This window comes from Ambystoma mexicanum, chromosome 5p, assembly GCF_040938575.1.
Source record: "Ambystoma mexicanum isolate Mex_15411 chromosome 5p, UKY_AmexF1_1, whole genome shotgun sequence".
Lineage (NCBI taxonomy): Eukaryota > Metazoa > Chordata > Amphibia > Caudata > Ambystomatidae > Ambystoma > Ambystoma mexicanum.
Genome location: NC_090930.1, coordinates 1,345,995,910 through 1,346,023,802, shown reverse-complemented (window position 1 = coordinate 1,346,023,802; position 27,893 = coordinate 1,345,995,910). Strand labels below are relative to the sequence as shown.

The 27,893-nt window shown below is 44.4% G+C and overlaps 1 protein-coding gene across 4 annotated transcripts in view; it reads left to right on the top strand.

Annotated features, from left to right (window-relative positions):
- Nucleotides 1–27,893, top strand: part of LOC138481556 (zinc finger protein 613-like) — a 322,756-nt gene that overhangs the window by 229,368 nt on the left and 65,495 nt on the right. For all 4 annotated transcript variants that reach the window (XM_069613736.1, XM_069613735.1, XM_069613734.1 and 1 more), the window contains one exon: nt 8,215–8,325. In XM_069613736.1, coding sequence (XP_069469837.1) covers nt 8,215–8,325 — 111 coding nt within the window. The remainder of the gene's footprint in view (nt 1–8,214; nt 8,326–27,893) is intronic.

Here is a 27,893-nt window from a genome sequence, read left to right as displayed (position 1 = left end):
GGAGTGGCAGAATCTTAGCTACAAATTACTGGGCGTGGACTTACTAAAAGTTCAACCAGTGAGTCACCCCTTTGACGATCTTACCTGGGAGGAGATTTGGGCAAGGAATCCAAAAGATCATCAATAACTTAACTTTCTATACTCTCTGTCCAGCCATTTTGTTTTGTATGCTTTAGAGTGCGTTCTGCAAAATTCAAATTTAGGTACATTTACAAACTTGTCATTGATCTGTAAATCTGGGCACTTTCAGCGTACTTATTGTTTTCTGTCTGCTCCTCTCGCTATCCTCAGACCCCTCCCCCATACTTGTTCCCTCCTCCCACGGTGTTCTTCGTCTCCCCAATCTTTTCTAACTTTCTCCATCTCCTACAATCCCTCTCTAACAAAGTCTGGAAGATGGAAACTAAAAAAGGAACTAGATCCAACCCTGGTCTGGCCATCACAGACACCTACATCAATGCTCTCTCCAGACAGACTATCACTGACATCCTCTTTGCTGTTCCTTCAACTAGCCTATGAACCCCCCATATGGTCTCTGTCCTCTACCCTTTCTCCTCCTCACCCATTACCGGCGGCACTAGATGGGAAGTGCTCTTGGCTCTCTTTGCATCTTCCAAATGCACCATTAATGTCTATCACAATTGCACTATCATGGCCCAGGGCTCTCAGCCCAACTTTCTTATTCTGGAAAGGCATCTTCCTTCCCTCTTCAACTTCCCACCCTCTCCTTCCACCCCTCCTTCCCTCATCCCCCCTTCAATTCCCTCCCAGGGGTAGCACCGCACCCCTGGCCCTCCCTTGTAAATCTTTTAAAGGGGGCCATCAGCTTTATTTAGCTACCATCAATTCTCGCTCTGCTATTAAACACTCCTCTGAGATCTGTCACCTCCTTGAAGACCTTGACGTCCTGGCCCTCACCGAGACATGGTTCAAGGCCAGCTCCGTCACTGATTTTGACCCCCTTCTTCCTGAGGGCTACAAGATCATATCCAACCCCAGACCATCCCGATCTGGTGGTGGAGTGGCTCTGATCTTCCCTGAGTGGGTTCCTGCCTCCATCATCCCCACCCAAGCATACTCTTCTTTTGAAAGCCTAGTCTGCAGGCTGTCTGTCTCCTCTTCTTTCTCTGTTACTCTTGCTAATATCTACTGACCCTGCCGGTCCTTCCTCCTTCTTCCTCTCTGAATGGGCCGACCTCTCCTCCTCTCTTCTTGACTCCTTCCCCAAACGTATCTTCCTTGGTGACTTAAACATACATCTTGGCTCCACGGATGTGGCCACCATTCTCTTCCGTGACCTCTGCAACACTCTCTCCCTCGCTATCCTCCCCTCTGGCCCAACCCACTCTGCAGGGCACACCCTGGATGCTCACATCTCAACAGACATCCTCCTTTCCAAACCCTCACTCCCGCTCTCTCCTGGTCCGACCACTCTCTCCTCTCTTCTTTCATTGATCTGCCCTGTCCCAGTCTAATTCCCCACACTGCCAGTCTCCTTCTCCATCATTCGACCGATGGAGTTTTTGTCAGTCGCTGCCTTTGCTTCCTCCTTCATCCCTCCCCTGACCCCCTCTTTGGTATCTCCTTCTGACTCTGTCCTAACTAACATCCATCTCTCTATCACTAACACCCTGGACATCCTTGCTCCTGTCATGAGGATCTGCATGAAGCCTGCCTCCAAATGCAACTCTTGGTATGGCTATGACTTAGCCGCTTTGAAACAAAAGTGTAAACGGAAGTGGCAGACATCTAGCTCCTCCCCTGACAAACCGGCCTGTCGTCTACTCCAAAGGCAATACAGTCTTTCCATCTTCTCCAAGAATAGAGCTCATGTCAAAGATTGCTTCTCTGGAGACACAAATAACACAGCTGAACCCTTCAAAACCTGCAAGGAACTTGCCAATCCTACGGCAGTCTCCTCCTCTCTTCCTCCCTCCCAGACCTTATTCTCTGTGCTGACCTTCCACTTTTCCTCCAATACTCTCGCCGTCCTGTACTCAGTCATCTGCTCCCTCCGCTTTCACCTTTTCTGCCCACCCTCTGCCCCCGATACGCTCTTCCCTCTCTCCCATTACACCATATGAGATCTATAGAGTTGTCTGCTCTGTGAAAGTCTCCTCTAAACAGTTGCTGCCCTGCTCCTCTAGAACCATCAATGACAACTTTGAGACTATCGCGCCTGCCTTGGCTGACCACTGCAACCACTCTTTTGCCACAGGCTCTTTCCCTCAAGCACTCTCTTATGCACCCTCTCCTAAAAACATTTTTATGAAAAAGTTTGCTGACCCATCTTGCCCGGCTAATGATGGACCTCTATCACCCCTTTCTTGGGCAACTCATGGACAAGCTGGTCATTACCCAACTGACCCTCCACACTGAAATGGCACTGAAACTGCTTTCCTGAATACCGGAAAAGACTTACTTTCTAATCTGGACTCTTAACACTCCTTCTGTCCTAATCCTTCTCGATCTTTCCTTTGCTTTCGACACTGTCAACTACTCCATCCTCATAAACCGTCTCTGTGATGGCACTGGCGTGGCTTATCTCTTTCTTCTCTAACAGACTCTCTCCTCCACCTCACTCTCTACCTGTGCCGTCGCTCAGGAATCTATCCTATTGCCATGGCGCTTCAACATTTACCTAGCCCCGCTGGCCTCCTAATCTCCACCTACTTCACTCATTTTGAGTGTTATGCAGATGACACACAGATCTCTTTGTGGCTGCCTTCCCCTACCTCCTCCTCCTCTTCCTCCCTTATACCCGACTGCCTGATTGCTATTCAGGCATGGCGCTCTGCCAAAGTTCTCTGCCTCAACGCCAGCAAGACAGATACTTCTCATTGGGACGCCTACTCCTAGTTTCACCCCCGCTCTCTGGCCAGACTACTTGGGCAAAAAACATTGGATCATCTTTGACTCCTCTCTCTCCTTCTCTTCACACATCACAGACGTTGCCAAGAAGTCAGATTTTCAGCTTCATCTCCTCAGGGGCAGTCTACCTTTCCTCGCCTTCCCCCAGAAGCTCAATGTCTCCAGAGCACTGGTTCTCTCGAGGCTTGACTACTGCAATAGCCTCTTCCTCAACCTTCCTCTTTCCTCTTTCCTCCCTTTGCCCCCTCCAACTAATCCAGAATAGCACTGCAAGACTTATCCTTGGCTTCAAGGCCAAGGACCGCATCTCTCCAGCACTAAAATCTCTCCACTGGCTCCCGGTGACTGCAAGGATCAAATTCAAAACCTCTCTACATCCAGCTTCCTATCCCGTAATACCTCCCAGCCAGAATCCTTCTGTGTTCTGGCTTCAACTCTCTGCAGGTCAAACGTTTCTCCAAGCATAGAGTGGGAGGTAGATCCCTTTCCTTGGCTGGTGCCTCCCTCCCCCCTCGGACTTGAGCCGGATCTTCTTAAGTTCTGGAAACTTCTCAAGACCTTCCTTTTCTCCTCTTCCTCCCCTCTCCCCCTCCTGTGATAGACTCTCCACCTGCTGCGGTGACTGGGGCCTGGACCCTTCAGAGTCGTTCAGGGACCAGACCCCCACCCCCCCTACCAGTCCTTCCTAGCATCCTTTTCCTGTACTTGCAACTGGTTCCCTTTCCCGGACTATCTCAGCTTAGTCCTCCCACTCCACTGCACTCTCCCCCCTCTTTCCCCTGGCACTTGCCGCCTTGGTCCTGCACTTCTCCCTCTGCCCCCCACCCCTTGCACTTATCACCTTGTCATGCACTTACACGGTAAGATTGTCACAAGGCCAATGTAACAGTCGTTTTCCTTTCTTTGTTGTTGTATTCTTATGATTTCCCATGTCCCTCTCCACCCCCCGCTCCCACATCTTGTCTTGTGCCGCCTGGAAACACCTGTGTATAGGCACCATACAAATGTCCAATAAAATAAAACATGGAAGGCCGGTGAGGGACCATTGCTCGTTCATTGGTGGATGAAGATGTGGGGCATTTTAGTGCAGCAAAGTGAAGGCTCATATGAATAACCAATTAGCCAAATACCTGAATGTTTGGCTACCATTTTTTGATTGTCGAACTTATCCATCCCTGACTTTCGGACTCCCGCCCCCTTTTGTTGAACTATTCCCTGCTGTGAACACTGAGTGGATAAGCAAAGCATTATGGCTGTTGTTTTGTGTTGATGGGGCTGGGTACTTAGTTCTGAGAGGGAATTATTACTGTTTCTTTATTTTCCCAACTGTTCTAGATGCTGCGGACACGACTCGCATTTGTATTGTATCCTTGTTTAACTAAACATCTTGAAAAGAAAGATGGGACCATTGGGTTGCTGGACATGAAACAATATTGCTGGGGCACTCATTCAAAAATAATTAACAACTGGGTCCATGCTTCCAGAGGGAAACCTTCTGTAGAGTTGGAGAGGGAAATAATGGACAGATACCCCTTAATGTATCTCTTAGATGGAGACTGGATAACCAGACATCCCACTTGGACAGCATTGGACCTCTGAAAAATAATTCTGTGGTGGGCACATAAATTGACCTGACTGTTATAGATGGGTTAAATGAAGATGAAAGTTCAGTTCTTCCCTGGATGCAGTCAAAGGATTGGACTTCATAGAGCTTTTCAAACTGTGGGATGTGCTTGACAGGGCACTGTGAAATCACTTGAAGTCGAGGGTTAAGTTATGATCATAAACTTTAAATTGTAAAGGTATCTGCAGCTTAGGCACGCTCCTCGCCCTCTATAAAGGACTGTCAATTCTATTTTGGTACACTGTATAGTTTTGATGCTGTATACACTGATTCACTGTGGAAATGATTTAGGATGGGGAATTGACAGATACAGAGTGGAGTGGAGCCCTGGGATGAGCAAGTGAAGAATTGATTGATGCTTAATTGAAACTGGAGCAGATTCAAGGGGTTATTTGACACCAACAAAATATATGTGAAAACATTTGTCGGACTGGCACTCATCGCCATAAGAAACGACATAGTTATGAAATGTAAGCAAACTCATCACCCCACCAGAGCGTGTTAATGTGATATGAATAGCTGCATGCTCTTTGAAAGAACTGTATGAGGAATCTGAGATTGCAAATGTAAATTTGAAGAGGTTTGCCGACAATGAATAGTACAATTTACCCATTAATGGTCAACATGGGAGTGACGTTGTTGGGAGAGGAGGAAAAAAGGACACTGCACACTAATTAATATGGTAATCCTTGTTTTCTTTCTAAAACCCACTGATTTGGTATGTTACCTGGCGTACAAACTGCAACACCAAACAATTTAATTGTGATTGCATAGTATAAGGCAGTGTTGCTGTACTGTACCACCTTCTGTCAATATATTAGGATTGGCTAAATCGGGTGTTTGGATACTCCTCCTGTTAGGGAGAATTCTAAGAAATGTGCTAATTCCTCTCTACCTTAGAGACCCCCAGCAACTTTGCTGGATTTTAGGACTTTTAATTTTTAACCTGGAGAGAGTGAGACCCTGTTTCCCACTCTCTCATGTATTTTAATGTGATTTTGAACACTGCGTTTCTTTTGGTTATGGAGTATGACACACTCCATAGGCATCATCTTTTACATTGTGTCACACAGATCCTTCAGTGCAGTGGCACAAGAAAGTCTTTCAGATTTCCCAAAGGTTTAACTACCTTCTCTTGGATAAACTACTGTTTCCAAGAGTAGTAAAGTGAAATTGACTTTACTTACATATGTAATTTTCTAGACCCAGCACACACTATCTTACAATAGGGTGCTGTAGGGGTAACTTAGTATCCCCTTTGTCTAGCTTTTCATGGTAACAATTTTATGTTACCCTTTCCTCGATGAATGGCTGGTGGCAGTGGTTTACTTTTAACTACCGTGGTGCTCTTTTACCGTGGGCTGCGTTCACAGCTGCAGTAAAGCACCCAAGGGTGCAATTTTTGTCAAAATGGCCCAGTCTATTTTTTTGGCATTTCTTTGTGGAAGGGGTCCTTCCTGAGATTTACTCTGTGCACCAAACCAGGTTTGGTCCCTTTGTTTTGTCTTTGGCAGGATTCACGAGTGAAGCCTGCCTCTGACTCCAGGGTGCCTGGCAGGGGCAGGAAGCGAGGGAGGTGCCCAAAACGCCCTTTGCTTGGTCTCCTAGGAGGCAGGAAAGCACTCTTAGGTGATTGCTCCGAATTCATATCGACAATAAAGCCAGCAAGGACGACTTCTCCCCTTGAGTTGGTGGGACCAATCAACTCCAAAGTAAGCCACCTGGACATCCTCTCGAAGCTGGTTGAATTTCCACTGCTGGAACCAAATAGCCAGGGAGAGGAACACCAGATTGTGTGCGTTGCTTTTAAGCTGGCCAAGAGCTCCAGGAACCGCGGTGTTGCTATTTGCAGTAGACGCGAGCAGCTGAAACACCGAAGTGCCACTTGCTTGAAGATTGCCGGTCACCGTCGGTGACGGTCCCATTGCAGTGCAGGTGTCCCCAGAAGTCCTCCCTCTAGTCCCCACGACTGAGGCACAGGAACACCAGGATCTGCAGAGCTGCACAGGAACAGAAGCCATCTGCTGCACTTTTCTTCAACCTAAAGGTACTGTACAATCTAAGAAAACTTACCTCTTGTTGTGCCACCTTGCTTGATCTCAGTTGAGACTTGTCTCGGTTGCTCTTGTAGAGTTGCTTGCATCTTCTACTACTCACATGCCTAACAGCTTGTGACCCTACATCTGAGTCTACCTTTGCAACAAAGATTTCTAAAACATTGTGCAAGACTTTCACTTACCTGCAAGAAGTGCTTCAGTTCACCTTGACTTTTGCTAACTTAACATTGGCTGGCCTGGCTCCCTGAATTACTCTTCTCTCTTCTGCTTATGTGTTTTGCCTTCCTTCCAGGAAAGGGTTAACTGACTTTGCATTGGGGGGTCTTTGAAAGTACTTACCTGGTTAAGAATAATTGTGAACACTTGTCTTATTATGAAACCTCTTTTCTTTGGCACGCCTCTCAAGTATTTTCTAAATGCAACAGTGATATATTAATGTCCACAACACCCTAGCTATTGAAGTCACCTGAGGGTGTAGGTAGTGTCTGTGAGACATCAAAAATGGGCATTTGCTGATTTAGAAAACTAAGTGTGTATTTTTGAAGTGTATTTGTGTGTTTCTCTATATTGCTCCCGTCTGAAGAAGGCTTATTCAGACAGACTGTTAAATAAATTAATAATTGTTTAATCAAGTGTGTAAGAGTTTATTTGAATACTTTTCACTGTGAATCTCTGTGTAACTCCCCTACAGCTCACATTGACCCCTCTTGAGATGGGCCTGGCTACTCGACCACACTACCAACCTGTGTAGTACAGACCTATACCAAAGGTTGGGTTCCTATTGCCAGGAGGTCAGGGTTGTTGTAGTGCACCCAAAGGGTACTGCATACAATCTTGCCTAACACTTGCCAATTATCAATCTGATTTGATGGCTACATCTACAAGAGGTGCTTTAAAGAATTGGTGACTGATAATTGTAGTGCGTGTCCCCCAACTTTGCAATAGAGGATGTTTGAAAATGTGTGTATCACGAAGAATTTATTTGGTGTTTTTATTGCGTGCCATCATGTGTTTCACCTGATGGCTTCCTCATGGCTCCTAGTGTTAGATTTTAGTCCTGTGTCTGTACTCATATTAGATAGTGTGCGTTATGGAAAGAACGGAGAAAAGTACCAAATGATCAGTAACCAATCGTTCTAAACACTGCACATGTTTATTGTTTGAATTGTTTGTGCTTTGACAAAATTGGCGATCAAAAAGTAATCTATACAAAACAAAGTTTGGGGAGTTGGATACAAGTGACACAGTTGTATGTTTCATTCATCCTTGTAAAAGTCACCGCCTTTACCTTATTTCCCTGTTACATTGGTTCTGTTGCAGAGAAATGTATAATGTATTTTATTTAATGATGTACAAATATAGGGTAACATTTCATAGACTTGTGGGAGAAGGATCATCACAATCATTTAACTTGACTTTACTCCACTAATCCTTTTAAAGGACTTGATTCTGAGATTGGATATCAATGTTGGTACTGCCTGCTTTCTACATTGCCTCTTTTTTGTACATGGACTGTTGTTATCAGAGGATTGTTGCTGTGCTAGATCAGGATAAGAAGCAATGTTGTGTAGAGACAGAGGTTACATACTATACTATTGAAGATCTTATGTACACGTAATACGCTTTAGAATATTAAACTTTACTTTTTATTGTTACAAACAGGACATGTGGTTATTCCTGAGGTTGTTATTATGAACCTAAAAGAGGACGATGAAATCTCATTCCCAGACGACCTGGACTGCCAGATAGTAGAAAGTACCAGTAATCCAACAGGTACATTTTTTGTTGTTACTCTTTTACAATGAAACACATGATTGTCTCAATCTTACCCACATGTCAGAATTTGGGATGCACAGGGTTAATGTGAGTACCACTCTCATCTCAGCACTTTTATCTCAGTGATTCCATCTTTAGTCTGGCGACATCTGTGCTTCTACTGATAAGATAGTCTCATAGGTTTATTTTTGTTTGTTTTGTGTGAGGATAATTATTTTGATGCTGACGTTCACCACAATGCCGGCACGGCATGGGCTCAAGGCACAGGGTGGGTCATTAGCCTTTTCACAATATTCTACCCAGTATTTCTCACATGGCGGGTCATTTTCCTTTATCTCAGGACAATGTTTGGGTTGTGATGATCGAGTACCAATCTCAAAAACATTTGGTTACAGCTTTGTATAATCCAGGTTTCCTAGCTCAAGCTGTTGAATAAGACTCACCCCTTAGATTTATAACACAAATTAAAGACTATCTTGCACACTTTCATTTTGTGATGTCCTAGATTGAATCGGTTAAGAATAAATTATGTACCTATGAATGCAGAGAACAAGGGGGTTATTTTCATTAATACTGGAATTTGCCCTGGAGAGGACTGTGGACATTTGCACTTATTGATTGTAAATGCCTACTACAATTAACAATTGTGGCAGGCATTTACAACAGATTCTTATGAGCTCTGTCTGCTTTTACCAGGTGGTAATTGCAAACAGATTCCATAGGTTTCATAGGAATCCCTTGCATTACCACAGTCATTAAGCTCTCATGCTGACCTAATGCTGTTGGATTTCCCAGGCAGATTGGAAAGGCTAGCAACATGAAAGGTCTGCTCCATCTTCCCTATCCACTTTAGTAATCCACTGAAATCCCACTGGTCAGTAAAAGTGTCCGTAAGCATTACCTCCATTCTTAACTGACCCAGAGATTTAGAAAAGGAACCCTCGCACTCTAACCCCCAAGAAAGTTGACCGCATAACACCTATTTGTTGGAGCTCCAGTAGATGACATTTCTATTCTAACTTGATGGTGTTAATTATGCATACAGCCCCACCCTATTTAATAAATGTGCCAAGAACAAACAGAAACCTGAAGTTTTGAAGTGTTCTGATGGGGCAAATGTTTATATAAAAATGGCAAATTTTACATTCTGACGGGCCAGCAAAAAAGTGGTCTTTGGGGTTTTTATATTCTTTTTTAAACTTTATATTTTAAGCAGTGGTTAAAAGGGTCACTTCCTTATATTTTCCCACACTAACTCCTCATCCATCTTGTGCTACATTTTCAGCTGCTTTTTCCTCCTTTTCTTTTTCAGCTCTGTTTTCCCCCTTTCTTATCAAATATTTTTATTGAAGGCATCTTTCAGCAATTTGTCACTACAAGTTTGTCGCTTGAGTTAGAAATACAGAATGCCTCATAATATCTAAACATTGAGGCACAAGTAGTATATTGCTTGTATATTTGTATATGAAGAAGTGCAAAAACCATCTCTCATCATTCAGGTGCTTACAGCTGCACTTTTGTCAGCATAAACAAAAACATGAAACCGTTGTGCTTTGCACTCAATTCACTTGAGTCTTCACTATTGTGGAATTGACAAATCAAATGTGGTTGATTGGTTCTTACATATAACTTGATTTTCTTTCCATTTTTCTTTATTTGGTTCTGCAGTGGTAACAATATGTTTAACTGTACTAATTCTTCAAATGTTAAACCACTGTCATGTCATTTTTAATTCATACTCGAAGCACGATTATTTTTCTTGTGTGATGAATCTTGTGTCTGTAGAAGTGGCCTTTTATCTAGGTGAAGATAAAGTTCTAGAGAATTTGATAGGTGGATGAGGTTTTAAACAAGACCCTAACCCTTCTAGCAATGATTTTTCATATGATTGCTTTTTGTTCACCCTGCTCTCAGCACGCAGGTAAATGGCAGACTATTGGATGTTTCCCCTATGAATGCAGAGGGAGATAAGGGAGGATCCCCAAGCCCATCTCCAACCTCTGTTGATCCTGACTGTTTTGCTTTTTCCCATTACCTACCATCTTTACAGGTAAACCCATGTTGGAAACTCCTGCCTTTCCAAAAACACCACTACATATCGAACCCCGATAGAATTGCAGGGCCATTTCGACGTATGGATGTCGAGAATGCATCAAACATGCATTAAAAAAAACTCCTTGTCAAGCTGTGTTTGTCATCTGTGTTGTTCCTCAAGAAACTCAAATTATGACAGTGGGATCCACGAGGAGTGAGTAATTCTAAGGTCCAGCAACTTCCACCCCATACATATCAAACAGTGGTTTCACATAATGCACCTCTTCCTGACAGACCAAAAACTAGCAGGTAAACTGCTCTGAGGGCAAAAGGCGCACAAGGACATCAATCTGAAGCCACAAATATTGGAGACCAGCAGCAGTGAATACTGCAAAAATGTGAGACTCAAGATGGTGGACCACTCACTTGAAAGTTTGGTCTGGGGAACCATCGAAGGAAACCCAGTGCAACTCCAAACAGCCGGTGGGGACAATTCCAAATCAGAGTGCCAAACCCTGCAGCCATGTCCTGCAGCAGCACAGCTGGAGGCAAGTCCTAGTTGCAATATCTATAAGCAGTTCACAGGTATGGATGCTGGAAGGAAAAATCTGTGGTGGGAGCATGGGGGAGAGACTAGTCAGTAGAGGAGAAGAGGGCCAGCAGAAAGGAGGTGGAATGGAGGGAAGTAGGAGAATGTGGAAGCTATAAGAGGTGAACAGAAAGAGTTGGAGAGAGGAGATCAGAAATGTAGGAGTGTGGAAATGCCTGCAGTGGGGAGTATAGAGCAGAGTAGATGGACAGTGGAGGGATTTAAGAAAGGACGAGGAAGAGGAAAATAGGAGTTCATGTAGAGGAGCAAGAAGAGAAGGTGTCAGGATTGCACAGTGCACTGTTTACATAAAGGGATAGGCAAGCACGTACAGGGGGAGGACAAACAAGAAGGAAGGCGAGCCAAGGTAAATAAGAACAATGGAACCAGAAGAAAAGGCAGGCCGCAATGGTGATTAAGTAGGGGCGGTAACCATATACTGGACAAACAATGTGGAATTCCGTTAGGGGTGTAAATGGGTCAAACTTGAGGCTGCCAACAGATATAATGGAACTTCAATGCCACTGTGCAAGTTAATCTTACAGTCATCCTACAAGCCCATGGAAAAGGAGCAGGTAGAGTGGCTTTAATGCCTGGACCATTGGACACAAACAAGGAATGTACTTACATGACGCAAGTCTATGTGGGGCCAGCCGGAACATACAGTGGATGCCTTCTTTTTGTACAACAATCACCCACTGTTACATGAAATACACTATATAGGTTACAGGTACAACGAGACAAAGGAAGGGGCAAAGATTTCTGTCTAGGTATAGGAGCCAACCTCGGCACAAAAGTATACACAAAGGCACGGGTGAGCATGGTATAGAACACATACCAAACGCTAAAAGCCCAAAAGGGCAGACAGAATGCAGTACAGGAACTAGCAATGCAGCAAACTGTAGAAATGTACTAGAACAAGATAGCTGCAGCTTGAGAATAGAACAATATAATCTATAGCAAGGGACTTCAATAAGGTATCTCTAGCAAGGGAATGGACCAATGTAACAAAAAGGGGCTCTAAAACTAAACAAGAAACACACAAGCTGTTGAAAGGGGCATGGTACTCAGGACTAGAACTAAGAGAATATGCACAAACCAGAAGCAAAGGAAAACTGTTGGATTAAAGTGGGTAAAGCAGAGACTATAAAGACGTAAGAGAGCAGGAGAAGGGCAGAACAAGGAAGGAGACTGAAGGGAAGCAGCATAAGTAATAGAGGCTGGAAGCTGCAGAGACACAGTGCAATCAGCAGGGCTAAGGAGCTGCAGGAAATCACTAGCATAAAAGGTGAAACTCACTGGCAACATGCAGAGAGGGAAGGACTTAGCCAGTAAGGTAGGTCTGGGCAAACTGGAGCAAAACAGCAAAGGAGCAGGGAAAAGTAACTAGCAAAGCACAAGCAGAATGGTCAGCAAAGCAAAGAGATTCCAAATGGGCCACAGCTGCATGGGGTTCAGAGCTTGGTGCACAAACGGGAACCTTTAGGGTGCGGTAGCTTATAAGTCTGTCTTCCGGGAAGCGTGTCCTCCCAAAGTCGCTTACACCCAGATCCCAGAGTTTGTCTAGTAATGGGCTGGGGCTATACTTTCCTTGCAGCCACTCTGTTTGAGTGGTCCATGTCTGCCGACATTAGTATGTTGAGATCCCCTCCCACTAGCTTGTCATACTCTGTTTCTATTGGAAGTTTTTCCTAGAAAGTCGTATTAGGAATTTATATTGACCTGTTCAGACCTGTTGAGTCTAGCAACAATCTTTTCCCCTGCAGTCGTTCCTTCACCAACAGGTATCTTCCCCGCTTGTCATCTATTGCTACTTACACCTGAAAGGATATTTCCTTGGTAATTGGTGTTGCCACACCTGCCTTCTTCACTTGGCTGGAGGCATGTAGAATACATGGGAATGCTGTTTGTGTCAGTCTATTTCGAACCACCCTCCTCAAGTTTGTCTTTTATATGAATGCAAAGTCCTTTCCAATCCTTTTAATAATTTGAATAGACTAGCCCATCTATTTTAGGATACTACTTCCGTAACATTCTATGTCAAGTATTGGAATCGAACAAACATCCACCCTGTCCCTTCCCTTGCAGTTGCCTCAATTGTATGTGGAAGCCGACCTGTTTTGGTTTTTGTTAAATAGTTTTTATTAACATTTAGTGTATATCAGGTACATATGCATGAACAAAAATATAGTTATCTGTAATATATCAAATCTGATTTAATCGAAAGTCAATAATACATTGAAAAACAAAATTCAATATAGTCATGTATGCAATAAAATGTTATAGTATTATTTATTGCAAATGGTACTTTGAATACAGACAGGGTAAACAAACATTAGGGAGGAGGATAATAGTTCCTATATAGTGTTTAAAATATATCAATTCAGTTTGCAAATGCAGTAGTTATCTATTACTAAGATAACTAGTGAACACATTCCATTTATTAATGAACTTTGGAATGCTACCATTAGAGTATGCAGCAAACTTTTCAGTTCTTCGGATAGAGCAAATAAAATCCCACCACATCACACATGAGGATTTATCAGAATTCTTCCAATTAAAAGAAATCAGATGAAAACCAATACAGGATTATTTTAAAAATAAGTTTGGGAAAGATATTATGTCCATATTTGAGTTAAGGCAAGTTCCAATAATTAAATTAGCTAATGTTAATTCATTAAAGATAAAGATATCTTGCAGGCATTTCCAAACCTTTTTCCAAAAAGCATATAAAATGTACAGTTAAAAATGAAATGTATAAAACCTGTGTTTGCGGAATGTCATGTGCATCCAGAATGTGGGGTATTTTTGGAATGTTTCATTGGGGTTAGGTAAGCTTGATGTAAAATGAAAACGTTGTTGATTTGAGTTAAGTTGGCAGCAACAGATGTAGTATAATATTGTTTCCAAACTCTTTCCCAATATCAGGAGCAAGAGGTATTTGCCATCTCTCTTGCTTGTTTATAGTGGTTCCAACAATATTTCTATCATTTGTTTAGTTCAACATAGAATGCTGCTCTAGTGGAAGGATTATTTGCCATTAATAGTAAGTCTAAATGGAATTTCCTTGGGAAGAGTGGGTTGAACCATGGAGCTAGAGTAATTTGTGTGTGATATTATCTAATTACTTCAGACGTCATCTTTTATATCCTAATATCAATAATAGAAGAGGAATAGCAATGTAATTGTTAAATAACTGATTTATTTGGTAAATGCTATTAGAGTACCATCTATGAATAGTGGCAGGATCACATTCATTTTTTAAAAACTTTGTTTATTGAATTTAATCTGGATGCACTTATTGTTCCATTAACTCCCCTCCATACGCTTGTCAGAATGTCCCTCAAACAGATCCCACTGTAATAAACTCACTGCTTCTTGTCAAATCTAATTTCTTATCTATTGTACGTTCTTTTGTAATCAGAAGAGCATTGCTCCTCCTTTATATGAATAAATAAATTAGGGTGATATCCATCAGTTATCACATGTGGGCTTTCTAAAACCTTGTTCCATTTAGTCTTGAAAAAATGTAATGGAGGAATTTGTGGGAAGTTGGTTAAGAAGTTGTTTATAAACAGTGAGATGGATTAAGCAGGACTATTAATTCTACTTCTATCTTAATCCTAGTATGGGCATTGATCACATGATTCTCATTATTTAAAAAAATTATGATTTGTTGTAGTATACACACTTTATGGTTTGTCAGAAAATCCAGGAATTTTACGCCAGCATTATGGTTGGATATCTTACGTTGATTTAATGCAATTCTTGGAATTTTGTTATTCCAAAGGGAGTTGGTAAGTAAGCTGTTCATTCTTCCAAGTAACGTAAAAGGGAAAGTAACTGGAGTCATTGAGATCATGTATACAACTACATGACTAAGAGACTAATATAGTCAAGATAACCCAACCACATTAGATATAATGGAAACCATTTTGTAATCCTATATTTTACTTTCTCACGAACCGAAGTATTTAATGTCAGTGTCTTTTGATATAAGATTACTGAGATATTCAAAAGGTTTAAGACACTGTGCCCTTCCATTTAAAGGTGTATTTGAAAGTGAGCATGCATTGGTTAATGGAAGAATTGCAGATTTGTCATAATTTAGTTTAATTTGTCAAATATGAATAAATATTTTATTGTAGCTATGAAATTGGAGGGATTAGAAAAGTAAAGTAGAATATAATAAAGTAGAATATAATATAGTCTGCATATGCCGTTAATTGAACTGATGTTTTCACTTTATGTATCCCTGATATATTCTCATTCATTCTAGTGTTTTGGAGACAGGATTCCAGGGCTAAAATAAATAGCATAGGGGATAAAGTGAAACCTTGGAGATACAAAAATCTGAATAGAAATCGGAATAAGGCTTTACTAATCTCAGTCGTATTGGCTATTCTTTTGCCAGCTAGATCAGTAATGGAAGTAATTGTAGATTTTTCTTTCTTGTGTTTTAGATATGAGGCTAATATTGTACCTGCTTTGTTAGAGACTTCATAATATTGGGCTTTAACCCAAAGCAAGGAGTTGCAGGCTTTTTCTGTAGAATTTGCATTGAATTCTATACATTTATTCAGCAGTTCCATGAGTGGCATTATTGTAATAACACATATCAAAAGATTAAATAGTTAAGTACATCACTTGAGATTTTATTGGGTGTTTTTAAAAGCCACAAATTGAATAACAAAACCTCTAAATAGAAGTGTTTGCAGCATAATGTTTATAAAAAATCTAGATATAAAGTCATCAGCTTTTTGAGTGAAGGCAGGATCTTTTGAATGATGTGTTCAATCTCCATCTGGATATATTGTTAGAACTGAGTTCCCATTCGAGAGTGGAGGAAACTGGGGCATGGTCTGAAATAGTTAATGGACCTATTTTAGAATTTTGTAAAGCAAATATTAATGATGACCTAATCAGAATCATCTACCGGAAAGCACTGGAAAACATCAAAAACATCATGAGTCCAATTCTCTAAAAACAGAAAAACCGAAAGATTTGTGTAAGATGTTAAATTTGAAAACCATTATAGGAAACCATAAATGTGGAAATTGTAAGGTATGCCCCCAAATCAAGTGTATTTGCGAAAGAAATTACATTGGAAGCGCAATTCGAGCACTCAAGATGGGGATAGTGGAACATCTGAGAGCAATCAGAAATAAGGACTTAAGATTCTAGAACGGTCAACTCCAGGAATGGCTCCCAGAAAGCTGTGCTCCTGTGCCTGAACTAAACTCTCATTCTACTATGGCTGATATAAGTACAACTGACTCAACACAGTCTGCAAAAGGGTAGAAGGGATGTGGAGAGATGGCCTCTGAAGAAAGGGAGGACAAAATACCAGATCTTCTAACCAAAGTGACTTTGGATGTCGCTGAAATCAAGAGAAGGTAACAAAAGCTGAAGAGAGATATATGGAGTTACCCTCAGACATCAGCAGAATTGAAACCCACATAACTGAGACGGATAGCAGAGTACTGAAAATGGAGGAACAGATAAGAGACCTGCAGATCAAAAATGAAAAATTAGCTTCAAAGGTTTCAGAGCAGGAACATTTTCTAGGAGAAGTAGTATCAGAGTTGCGGGCTTTCCTGAAAATATTGAAAGAGGGGACCCTAAGGAATTCATTGAGAAGACTCTGGGTTCTTTACTCAAATTGGACCCAAAAATTAGACTCGACATTGAAAGGGCACATAGGAGCCTTGGTCCAAAGCCCGCCGTTGGTCAGAGACCCAGACACTTTGTAGTTAAATTGCTGAGGTTACCAGTGAAAGAAATGATCTTGCGAAAAGCAGGGGAGTTGAATCATCTCTCTTGGGGCGGTCACAAGATAATGATATTTGGGGACTTAAGTAAAGATGTTTTGGATAAGAGGAAGGAGATTCATATGGCCAAGGAAAAGGCAAAAGCTAAACGCCTCAACTATCACATGATCTACCCAGCAATATTTTTGTGTGGTTGTGGATGGACAGCTCTTCTCATTTAGCGACAATAAGCATGCTGAAGCTTTCCTTAGTGATCTTGAGAAAGATCAGGAACCTATGGAAGCCTCTACAGTGACTTCTCAGAGAACCTTGCCAGCAAAGAAGAAGAGATAAACCCCTCGGCTGATGGTTTGCTCTTACTGGATTACTTTTATTTTATTTCCTTTATTTTCACTTATTTTGTTGAATATTTTTTAGTGTTTGTTTGTTTAACGTTGTCTTGCGGTGAATACAGTTACTGCTGTTCCGGTTTGTTTTCTTTTGCATGGCAAGCTCGGGACAGTTAGAAGAAAGGACCTGATGATGAAGCGGTCACGTCATCAGGAAGTGAGCAGCGCGTATTATGAAGAAGGATGAAGGAGGAGCAGGAACGTTCTACTTGACCAAGCATAAATGGCCAGGGACGATTACGCGGTAAGCAAGGAGTCGCAGGTACTAAGTGGAGACCGGCACTGCTCAAAGGGATAAAGCCGATCTATTGGGCAATATGGGATTTGGTGAGGGTTTGTTGTTGAGCCCAGCTGTAACCCGTCGGAACTGAAGTCCTCCCAGAATTTCCCAGGAAGATGTCTTGTCGACTGGGAGTTTGATGATTTATTCTGAGAGACATCTGACAAGTGCTACGTTTGTTTGGGGCGGTTGCACTGTAGCGGTGTCACTGTGCTGGTGGTGGGGCTTGCGCTGCTGCCGAGCTGCGTTGGCTTTGAGGTACTGGAGGTATGCACTGGGGGGGCTTCAGGCTGCTGTCTCTGGCGTCTTGGAGTTCGCGCAGTATGGTGGCGGCACAGGCCTTGCTCCCTGTTGCTGTGGTGGTGCGCAGCTGCTTCAGATGAATGCGGCTAACATAGACACTATGTACTTTACGTTATCTGGTCAACCTTACGATCACCAAATTGGGAACCTTGCTGAAATGTATACCAAATGTCCGGAGAGCATTAACTTGTGGAGCATACTAAAGTCGAAGGCAGAATGGGGGCTGTGGGACCAATGGTGAATCATTTGTATGCTGAACTTTTGCTTTTCGTTATTTGACTCCAGAGTGATCTCGGATTTGCGGTCTGCAATGGATCTATTATCGCCTTTAAATTTGTGGAATAATTAATCTGAATGTTCAGTGGCGAGCAGTGTGTATCACTGGTTGGCAATGAGGCTGGGATGTTTGAGACTTCAATGGTCATTTCGCTTCAGGCTAACTATAACCATTAGGTCCTCGATGTCTATTATTGGGTTGGTCTGCTCAGGTCAGCCGCCTTGAAAACTAGTGCGTGCTTGGTTGGTTGCAGTTCACATTGGGAATTGTCTTGGGTGCTGTGTCATCTAGTAACAAACAGCTGCCTGAACTTGCTTGACCAGAATTATTGTAATTGAACATGTCTCTACAACGTCATAGTCGTCACCAGGGAAATATAATGGTTAGAGATACTGCATGATTTAACAAGTGGGGGTGTTGTAGGGGGGCTTGCTACCACTTAAACTTGCCACTTTGACCTTTTAAGTTGAATTAGTTGAATTGCTAAGTGGGCACTGGTCCTAAATAATACGGTAATGATGTGTGCCTATAATCAATTGCTGATGTAGCCAATTAAATATACTGTACTATGTTAAGTATTGAGTGTCCTGATTTGAAAGATGATTACATATGTGCAGTATGAAATTATCTGTACATCATCAAACAGGTATTATAAATTAGAGGGAACTTAAAGTGGAACGTTAACAAGAAAGAGTGAGAGTGGGGCGCTGTTGCGCGGTTAGCCAAGATGGCCGTTGCCTGAGAGGCTCCGTTCGAGGTATGAATATCCTCATGAAAATCCTTCTCTGAATGTGCCCGGACCCTTTCAGCGCGGACAATTTATTTTATTATTGAGACTGGGGCACCGTCTGCGTTACTCCCTCAACCGTTTGGAAACCCGAGTGAGGAGGTCGGCTCGGGTCCACTGTTGCGGCCTGCTGGACGTGCCGAGGAGGCATTGGGGGGCGGGGGCGCTTGGCTGATTTTGGTGGCGCTTCGCTGGAGCCCTAGCTCTGGCTGTGGGTGGCTGCGGATACCTCGTCCTCGACCTGCAGCGGATCGGTGGCGGCTCGGAGCTTGTGCTGCTGTGGGGTGCTGCGACTGCTCCGGACCCTCCCAACCAAGAGATTTCGTCCTGCATGCCGCGTTTCCGGGGCTGGGGCCCCCTTGCCTGCCGCCCTGACCTAGTGTGACTCGTGGAAGGCGGCGGTGGTCACCGGTCCTGGGCGACTGCTGTGAGGATGTCCCGGGGATCTTGGTGACTGCGCTGTCCCCTCTCATCTCGCTGCTGTCTGGCGGGTCCCAGCGCTGCCGCACATCCTACGGAGGATCTCTGGAACTGTTGCTGGTAGTGAATCCATCGACACTGCCTGTGTGCTGGAGCTGGCAGAGGTACTTCTCCCTGAGTCTCCTGGCCCCTTTGGATTATCTCCCCCTTTCTTGCGAGCCTGTGTGCCTTGGTGGTCCCCGCTGAGGGGTGGTGTGGCGGGCTGGGACTCCCAACTTCACTGCGGCAGTGATTTGTTTGTTTCCCCTGGGCTGATAGATGGGAGCCCACCCCTAGCCCTTCTTTATCCCCCCTGGGTCATTGTGCTGTACCTGTGCAATTCACCGCCGTGGGGTACTCTGCCACAATATTTCCTGCCAAGCTGCTCTGGTTTACAATTGCAGTATATTTTTGTATGACCCCATGCTGGACCTCACGCCGCCTCTGCGGCTGCCGGTACTGAACCGAAGTGTAGAGACATTCTTGCCACATCTGCCACAAGGTTTCCTTAGCTAACTTCCATGCGGGTCTAGCTTGGGGGCGCAGACCCCTCAATTTCTACATCGGCGAGACTCACCTCAGTGCAGAGTATTACATCTCTTGCGCCAGCTTGTGCGAGTACTGCAGCTCCTTGCTCGCACACCTCTCTCACCATGGGGAACCAGAAAAAGCAAGCCAAGATGGATCAATTTGCCCGGTCCTATCTGTCCTCATCTCCCCCTTCTTCTGACCAAGAGACTGTCCGGATTGATGCAGTTGCCCTAAATCAAATGCTCCTAGCCCTAAAAAGTAGTACTGACACCCTCGGGGTTAAGATAGATGCCCTGACTTGTAAAGTTGACACCTCAGCTATACAAATTGATAAACTTTGTGGCCGTATGACTGAGGCAGAGCAGCGAATCGGAGAGGGCGAGGATAAGGTCGCCACATTGCAGCGGGAGATGGCGGAGCTTCAGCGAGCAGTGAAGAAAGTAATGGCTAAAAATGACTAGTTGGAGGGGCGCTCCAGTAGGAGCAATATTCGAATACTTGGGGTTCCGGAATCTACAGCTATAGAGAACATGGAGAAGTTTACGGAGTCCCTCCTGATGGATATTCTGGAGCGACATCTAGTAACAGCTATGTTTATGGTGGAAAGGGCCCATCGTGCGTTGGGCCCAAAGCTCCCTCCTGGGGCTCCTGAGCACCCAATTATTGCCAAGATTTTTAATTACCGGGATCGGGACATTATCCTCTGTGCCGCCAGGGAGAGGAGAGAGTTACGATGGGGATCCTCTACCATCCGCCTGTTCCCCGACTTTAGCCCGGCAGTCCAGGAGCAGCGGAAATCATTTCAATCTGTCAAACAAAGCCTTAGAAAGAAAGGGGTTAAGTATGCCATGCTCTAGCCGGCCAAGCTCCAAGTGCAACACAACAGATCCACAATCTTTTTCACTTCGCCGGAAGCTGCGGAGCACTTTGTCCTGAACCTTCCGGATCCCGAGTGCTCCCCAAGACGCTCACCTCGTCACCCTTAAAGCCCTTGAAGCCTGATAACCCCAACGGTTATGATTATGCAAATCTGTGACGGTGAACCCAGATTGTAGAATGGGCTTCGGAGAAGATAATTCTTTGTGACCTCGAACACTGGGAGCAGCTTGGCCGCCGCTAGCGCTCCAGGTCCCGCAGGTGTTGCGGATTGTTTTCTTGAAGTTATGGTCTGGTTGGGTATGGGGGTGGGCTGGGGGAGCCGGTAGGTTGTTGTTTCTGGCTTGGGTGGGATTGGGATGGAGGGTTATGACGTTGGGGGTTGTTCTGTTTGAAGTTGCCTACTGTAGAGATGTCCCAAGAGCCCAGGTCAATTTACAGAGTTGGGAGCAGGCAAACTCCCACAGTTGCACCGCAACCCATACCTGCATATTCTCACTGTTACTAAATCATCACAAGTGACATGACTGCACATCAGTAGGTGAACAGCGGGGGAAATCAATAGCTGTATTGTCGTGGAATATTAGAGGGTTCACTAATGCCAAGAAAACACATATAATTGCAAACTACTGTCGAAATCATGGGGTAAACATATTATGCCTACAAGAGACACACCTCGCGAAAGGACCCGCCCTACCTAAACTTGCGGGATGGGGGGTACATAGATACAAATCATCTTATACATCGCACTCAAGAGGCATGGCTACATATATACATAGCTCCCTACACTACAGACTTCACTGACAAATTGCAGATACGAGGGCAGATATATACTACTAGCTGGGGAACTGCTCGGTGTTAAGCTCCTTCTGATAAATGTTTACGCTCCCAACACCGATTCTCCTGAGTTTTTCCACCAATGTGCCAGGCATATACACATGTTCCCCGGGTATGAGATTATATGGTCCGGCGACTTTAACATGGCCCTTACGCTCGACGAGGACAGATCCACCACCTGTCAATTATCCTTACCGGCTGCGGCAAAAGCCTGGTCTTCCGTATCTCAGTATCATGATTTGTGCGATGTATGGTGCTCTCAACACCCTGGGGTCTGGGAATATACTTTTTTCTCGGGTGTACATGGCAGCTCATCTAGGATTGATTACATTATGGCTTCCCCCTCTATAATCCGAACTGTGACTGAAACAACTATATTCTCACGTATATTGTCGGCTCATTCCCTTGTTCTCCTCCGATTCATGCCTGTGGGAAGCCATCACACTTCTTCCCGCTGGAGATTCAGAGCGACTGCCTTGGAAGATGTGGACATTAGGTCGGGGATAGGCCAGGACATACAGACCTACTTTTCCATCAATGTCGGCTCGGTTCCTGACCAGGGCACAATATGGGAGGCATTTAAGGTCTATCTGAGGGGGTGTTGTATCTCTAGAGAGGGCGGAGTGCTCAAAACTATCCGCAGGTCGATGCACATTCTAGAGGATAAGATCCGCGATGGTGAAAATAGGCAGGGCTCTGCGGATAGTGATACGCTCTGGTGCGAATTGCAGTCTCTAAGAGCGGAGCTCTATCAATTGGCTTTGAGCGAGGAGCGCTATACGGGAGACCCAATCGTGGTGGTACGATATGGGGAGGCGGACCGCCCGAGCAGAACCCTAGCATGGGCTATAAAGAAAGAGCAGCACCCGTCGGGCATTGCTGGGATTGAATGCCCCGATGAGACCCTAGTCAGAGACTTGCAGGGGATTAATGACGAATTCCGGACATACTACGACAGGTTGTATACGTCCCGCCCTGGACATGACAAATTAATCCAGTACCTTGATGAGGTGGCCTTGGGCTGGTTGGACCGGGACCAGGGAAGCTCCATAAACGTCCCTATCACTGAGGAGGAAATAAAGGAAGCTATAAAATCGCTCCCTAATGGGAAAGCTCCTGGCCCAGACGGGATAACAGCTGAATTCTATAAGGCGTATGAGGAAATGGTAATACCCCATCTCCTAGCCATGTATGAGCATGCCTTCTCCAACGGCTCTCTCCCAGAGACTACCAGATCGGCTCTTGTGACTGTGCTCCTTAAGCCAGGGAAAGATCCCCAGCAATTATCCTCTTATAGGCTGTTATCCCTCATTAACACTGACAATAAGATATTAGCCAAAATCCTTACTGCGCGTATCCTACCTTACATGGCGGCTCTTGTTTTACCGGATCAAGCCGGGTTCATCCCCGGTCGTTCTACTCAACATAATTTACGGCGTCTTTTTACCCTCATGCACAGTGTAAATCCTACTTAACCAATAGTGTTGGCCGTTCTTGATGCGGAGAAGGCCTTTGATTCGGTGGAATGGCCCTTTCTCTTTGAAGTCCTTAGGTGATCCGGGTTTGGTTTAGCGTATTTACAGTGGGTCAAACTCCTTTATACTGCCCCTAGAGCGGCTATATACACTAACGGGGTTATGTCTGAACATATTTATCCATCCTGCGGTACACATCAGGGCTGCCCTTTCTCCCTAGTCTTATTTGCTCTGTCCATGGAGCCCCTTGCTTGTCATATCCGCAACCTGAATGCACATAGAGGCATTCGCCTCGGTGCCAACCTCTTCATTGTGTCCCTATACGCAGATGACATACTGTTGTATGTTAAGCACCCGCGGCAGAATCTCACTCCCCTGGTACATGAGGTGGTTAGGTTTGGGGAGCTGTCGGGGCTCAGGATCAATTGGTCCAAGTCCGAAGTACTTCCCATAACCCATAGTGTGCAACAGGCCGATGTAGGCGACGAGTTTCGCTGGTGCCCCCAGAAGATACGATATTTAGGTATTATAATATCCACCATATGAGAAATCCTGTATAAGGACAATTACGTGCATGTTTTGGAGACCCTAGAGCAGAGGGTGGAGGCATGGTTACTAATTCCTATATCTCAGGCAGCTTGCATCGCTTTAGCGAAAATGGTAATCCTCCCTAAGCTTTTGTGTGTGTATATATATATATATATAGCAATGTGCCTGTCTGGCCCCCTGCGCAATACTGGTCTCGGGTCCGGAAGATGCTAACGAAGTTGGTCTGGGCTGGGAAACAACCAAGGCTAGCTTACTCCACTCTTACAAAGCCCTACGAACAAGGCGGCTTGGAGTATCCAGACATGTATCTTTACTATCTAGCCGCCCAGGCACAATATATTGCAGGATGGGTTGCCCCTAATCCTGAATCGCCTCATTCACACTTGGCTAGAGCTATCTGCGCACTGGATGATTTACTGGGTCTACTATGGGGTACTCACGAGACCGTCCCCAAAGGTGAGGTTCAACCATTGGCTATAACCTGCAGAGCTTGGGATGAGATAGGACGCCTATAAGACTCCTCTCCATACTATTTATCTACCTTCCCAATTTACAACATTGTCAGGTTCTCAATGACGCATGAAAAATCTTTTAAGGAACACTTCCGGACTCTTGGGTTACATTCTCTGGGTGATGTGGTGCGGGATACCCTTTTTGTGACCTGGGAGGAACTTAGGATAAAGGATGCGCATAACGGCCTGACTCTACTGTACTACTACAGGCTTGGGGGTATTTTGAAAAGTAAATGGCCTGAGTTCCCGCTTGCTCCCACCCCCCACCCTGCTCAGTGCTATATCGTGCATCCTTCATCCCCACAGAAGCTAGTCTCTACAATTTATAAACTGCTTAGAAACGGGAGGAGTATTCTGACCCACAGGTAAAAAGGAATATGGGAAACGGACTTGGGGGAATCGCTGAGTGATGATCAGTTGAAAAGTATTTGTATTCAGTCTTGCTACAAATCCATAAACTCTCGCTATAGGATGATTCACTACAAATTTCTTCATCAGATTTACTACTCTGCTGCTGCCCTTAGTAAATTCTTCCCTGCTAGTTCCCCGAGCTGTAAGAGGTGTGGGATGCGAGCCGCTACCTTCTACCATGTTGCCTGGCGCTGCCCCCGCATTAGACCTTTTTGGAAAGAGGTGGACGATGCAATGATAAGTATGCTGTCCTTGAAGGGGGAATACTCTCAGAAGCTTTGGCTTTTAGCCTAGACTGAGGGGAGCAACCGCACTTAGAAAAGGCTGCTGGGTATGGCTTCAGTAGTAGCCAGATACCTAGTAGCCAAAACATGGGGGAAATCCACCCCCCCTACATTTCCGAAGTGGCTGGAAGTCATGAGTCAGTCTGAACAGCGCGAAACCAGATTTGCCTCTACCCTCCCCCCTATCAGCCGCCCATTCGACTATTGGCCTCCTTTCCGGCAATATCTCATAGACAATGCCTCGACTTTCCAGACCCCCGCACCCGCTTCAGAGCGGGTGTAGCAGGGATCACGACTATCTGAACTGGTCCTATTTGGAATTCTCCCCTGCTGAGAGAGGCATAGGCTGGCAAGTGTGGCGCACGCATGAATCTGATTTTAAAGTAAATACATTTGCATTATTACAGAGTTGTGTTCGTTTATTTTTTTCCTCTTTGCTAAGAGTGGTGAACTGGGCTCTTGTTAATCTGTTATATGGGGTGTTATGTGTACTTATTTGTTGAAATTCAATAAAGTTAAAAAAAAACAACAAGATAGAGTGAGAGTAAGTACTGTATAAGGTAGGACTAAAGTTGGAGGCGCGGAACTTGGAGGGATTATAGTTCAGAACAGCGATGGTAGTGTATAAATTATGACTCATAATCGCACTGTAAGGGTGCAGGGCGTAATGGTTAAATTACATTGGATGTGTTTTGTGTGTGAGGGTGTTGGTGTCTTTGTCCAGTGTTTTGTCAATGTAATGTTTGAATCTCCACTAAGTCAGGAAAGTGTGGTTAATAGAAAACACCTCGTTTTTTGCTTACCCCCAAAGCTAGCCATCGAGGGTACTGATCTCAGATGAATGGTACCAGGAAATGTATACAAAATATCATGCCTGGTTTTGAGTGTGTCAGCTATAGAATTGGTGCCATCATGAAGAAAAATGCAAAACATAAAAGGTGACCAGGCTACCAGATGAATGGGTTGACTTTTTGCTTGTGGCATGTTAAGGGATTGAATAGTCCCAGGAAAAGAAAAGAAGTATTGGCAAGGCTAATGAGGGAAAGGGCGGACATTATCCTTCTACAGGAGACTCATTTAAAAGAGGAGTCAAAAGGCCTCATGAACAATGCTCTGTATAGCAAGGCGTTGCTAAATTGTTATACCTCTAAGGCAAGAGGGGTGTGTGTGCTATTTCGTAGAGGGCTACACTTGAATATGGAAAAGGTAGTTATGGATGGCGAAGGGAGAATCATTCTAGTTGATGTAAAATATGAAGGCAGTGTGATTAACATGGTATCCATCTATGGACCATGTGTTGCTGGGAGTGATTTTTTTCGCAAAAATAAGATCTTTGTTTCGAGTCATGAATGGGGAACATATTATTTTAGGAGGAGATTTCAGTTGTGTTAAATTGGATTGCTCTGCGCAGTGCCGCTATACAGCGGGAAGTGCTAGCAAAGCATTTGAGGAACTTCTGCATGGTTTAGATCTGTGGACGCATGGAGACTGTTTCATCCGGGTGAGAAAGAACACATTTTCTTCTCACCAGTTCACAACATGTATTCGAGAATCGATTACTTCCTGATTTCGGATAGACTTGTTGATAAAATAAGTAGGACAAAAATAATGGAAAGGGGTATTTCAGATCATTTGCTGATGATGCTCAAATTAGAACTGGGGTGTGTGCGAACTACAATATCAAGGTGGCGTTTGAAAACCTACATACTGTAGGAGGAGGACGTACTTATCTCGTAAAGTCATTTATAAAACATATTTTGAAACAAATGTTGGAACTGCTTCCGAGATGGTAGTTTGGGACTGTTTTAAGGCAGTAATTAGGGGTGAAATGAAGAACATTACAGACCACACCAGGAAAAAGGGTATGGACGAGTTGAAGCGATTAGAGAGTACACGAGATAAGTGCCAGAAAAAATATCAATTGACAAGAAGCAGTGCAGACAAAGCAGAGATGGATAGGGTGCGAGACTCTCTGAAAAACGAGATGGACAATCGGAGTGAGAGAGGTATCTTTTTTTATGAATCAGAAACTTTGGGAACAAGCAGACAAAAGTGCGAGGTTACTGGCAAATAAATTGAAAGGCTTAGTTGATAACTCCTATGTACAAAAGATAGTGACTGAAGAGGGAACATTTAAAGTTAAAACGGAGGAGATAACTGAAAGTTTTAGAAAATGTTATGCATCTTTGTATGCAGAGGATCAATTCCCGACACCCAAGGAATTGGGCGAGTTTTTCGGGAAGATCTTTTTTTTAAATTTGTTTATTTATCATTAGACACACAAGAGAGATTATACAAGAACATTACATATAGTATCTCAGGTCATGTAACCCATAGTCCCCGTCACCCACCCCGCACATTCCCCGGCAAGCATAGTTCTCGGCTTTAGTCAGACTGGCTTGGCGGCACTGGTGGGTCCTCCATAGCGTGAAGGGCCCTTGCGATCAGGGGCGGTTTGTGGGTCAGGGCCGGATAATTCCGGTCATAGTCTAGCACTGGTTCCCAGATATCCCGAAAACAATGAAGCAGTCCCGCCCTGGCTGCTGTGACTTTCTCAGCTATTAAAATATCCCAAAGTTTGACCCAGCAAAGGGCCATCAAGGGTCCGTCCGCGGACTTCCAGGTGCGGGCCACTGTGATCTTAGCCGCTAATAGGAACTGGGATATCAGGGCCGCTCTTCTCCCCGACCGCGGGTATGAGCCTGACAATGGAATCCCTAAAAGGACCTGTTTGGGCGTGAGCGGAATGATCACCTGGGTGACGTCTTTAATGGTGGCTAGACAGAGAGACCAAAACTCCTGCACCCGGGGGCAGGTCCACCACATGTGGAAGTAGGATCCTGGGAGGCCGCAAAGTCGCCAACAGAGAGGGTTTAGTGCTGGTTGGAAGTGATGAAGGCGTAGAGGGGGGTAATACCAGCGCAGGAGTAGTTTATGGGCACACTCCCTGTTGGTTATACAGCGGGAAGACGTCCGCGTTCTTGTCCAAATGTCTACCCATGTATGGTCCTTGATGGCGTGTCCGAGGTCCATTTCCCATTGGGACATGTAGGAAGGCCTGGACCGGAGGGGGTCCATCTGCAGCAGCCTATACAAAGTCGATATTTTCCCCCGGGCCGGTAGGTCACTCACCGTCAGTTCCAGTGGGGTAAGGGGTCTTGTGGACGCCGCTCGGGTCTGTGGGTGAGAGCACCAGTGTCT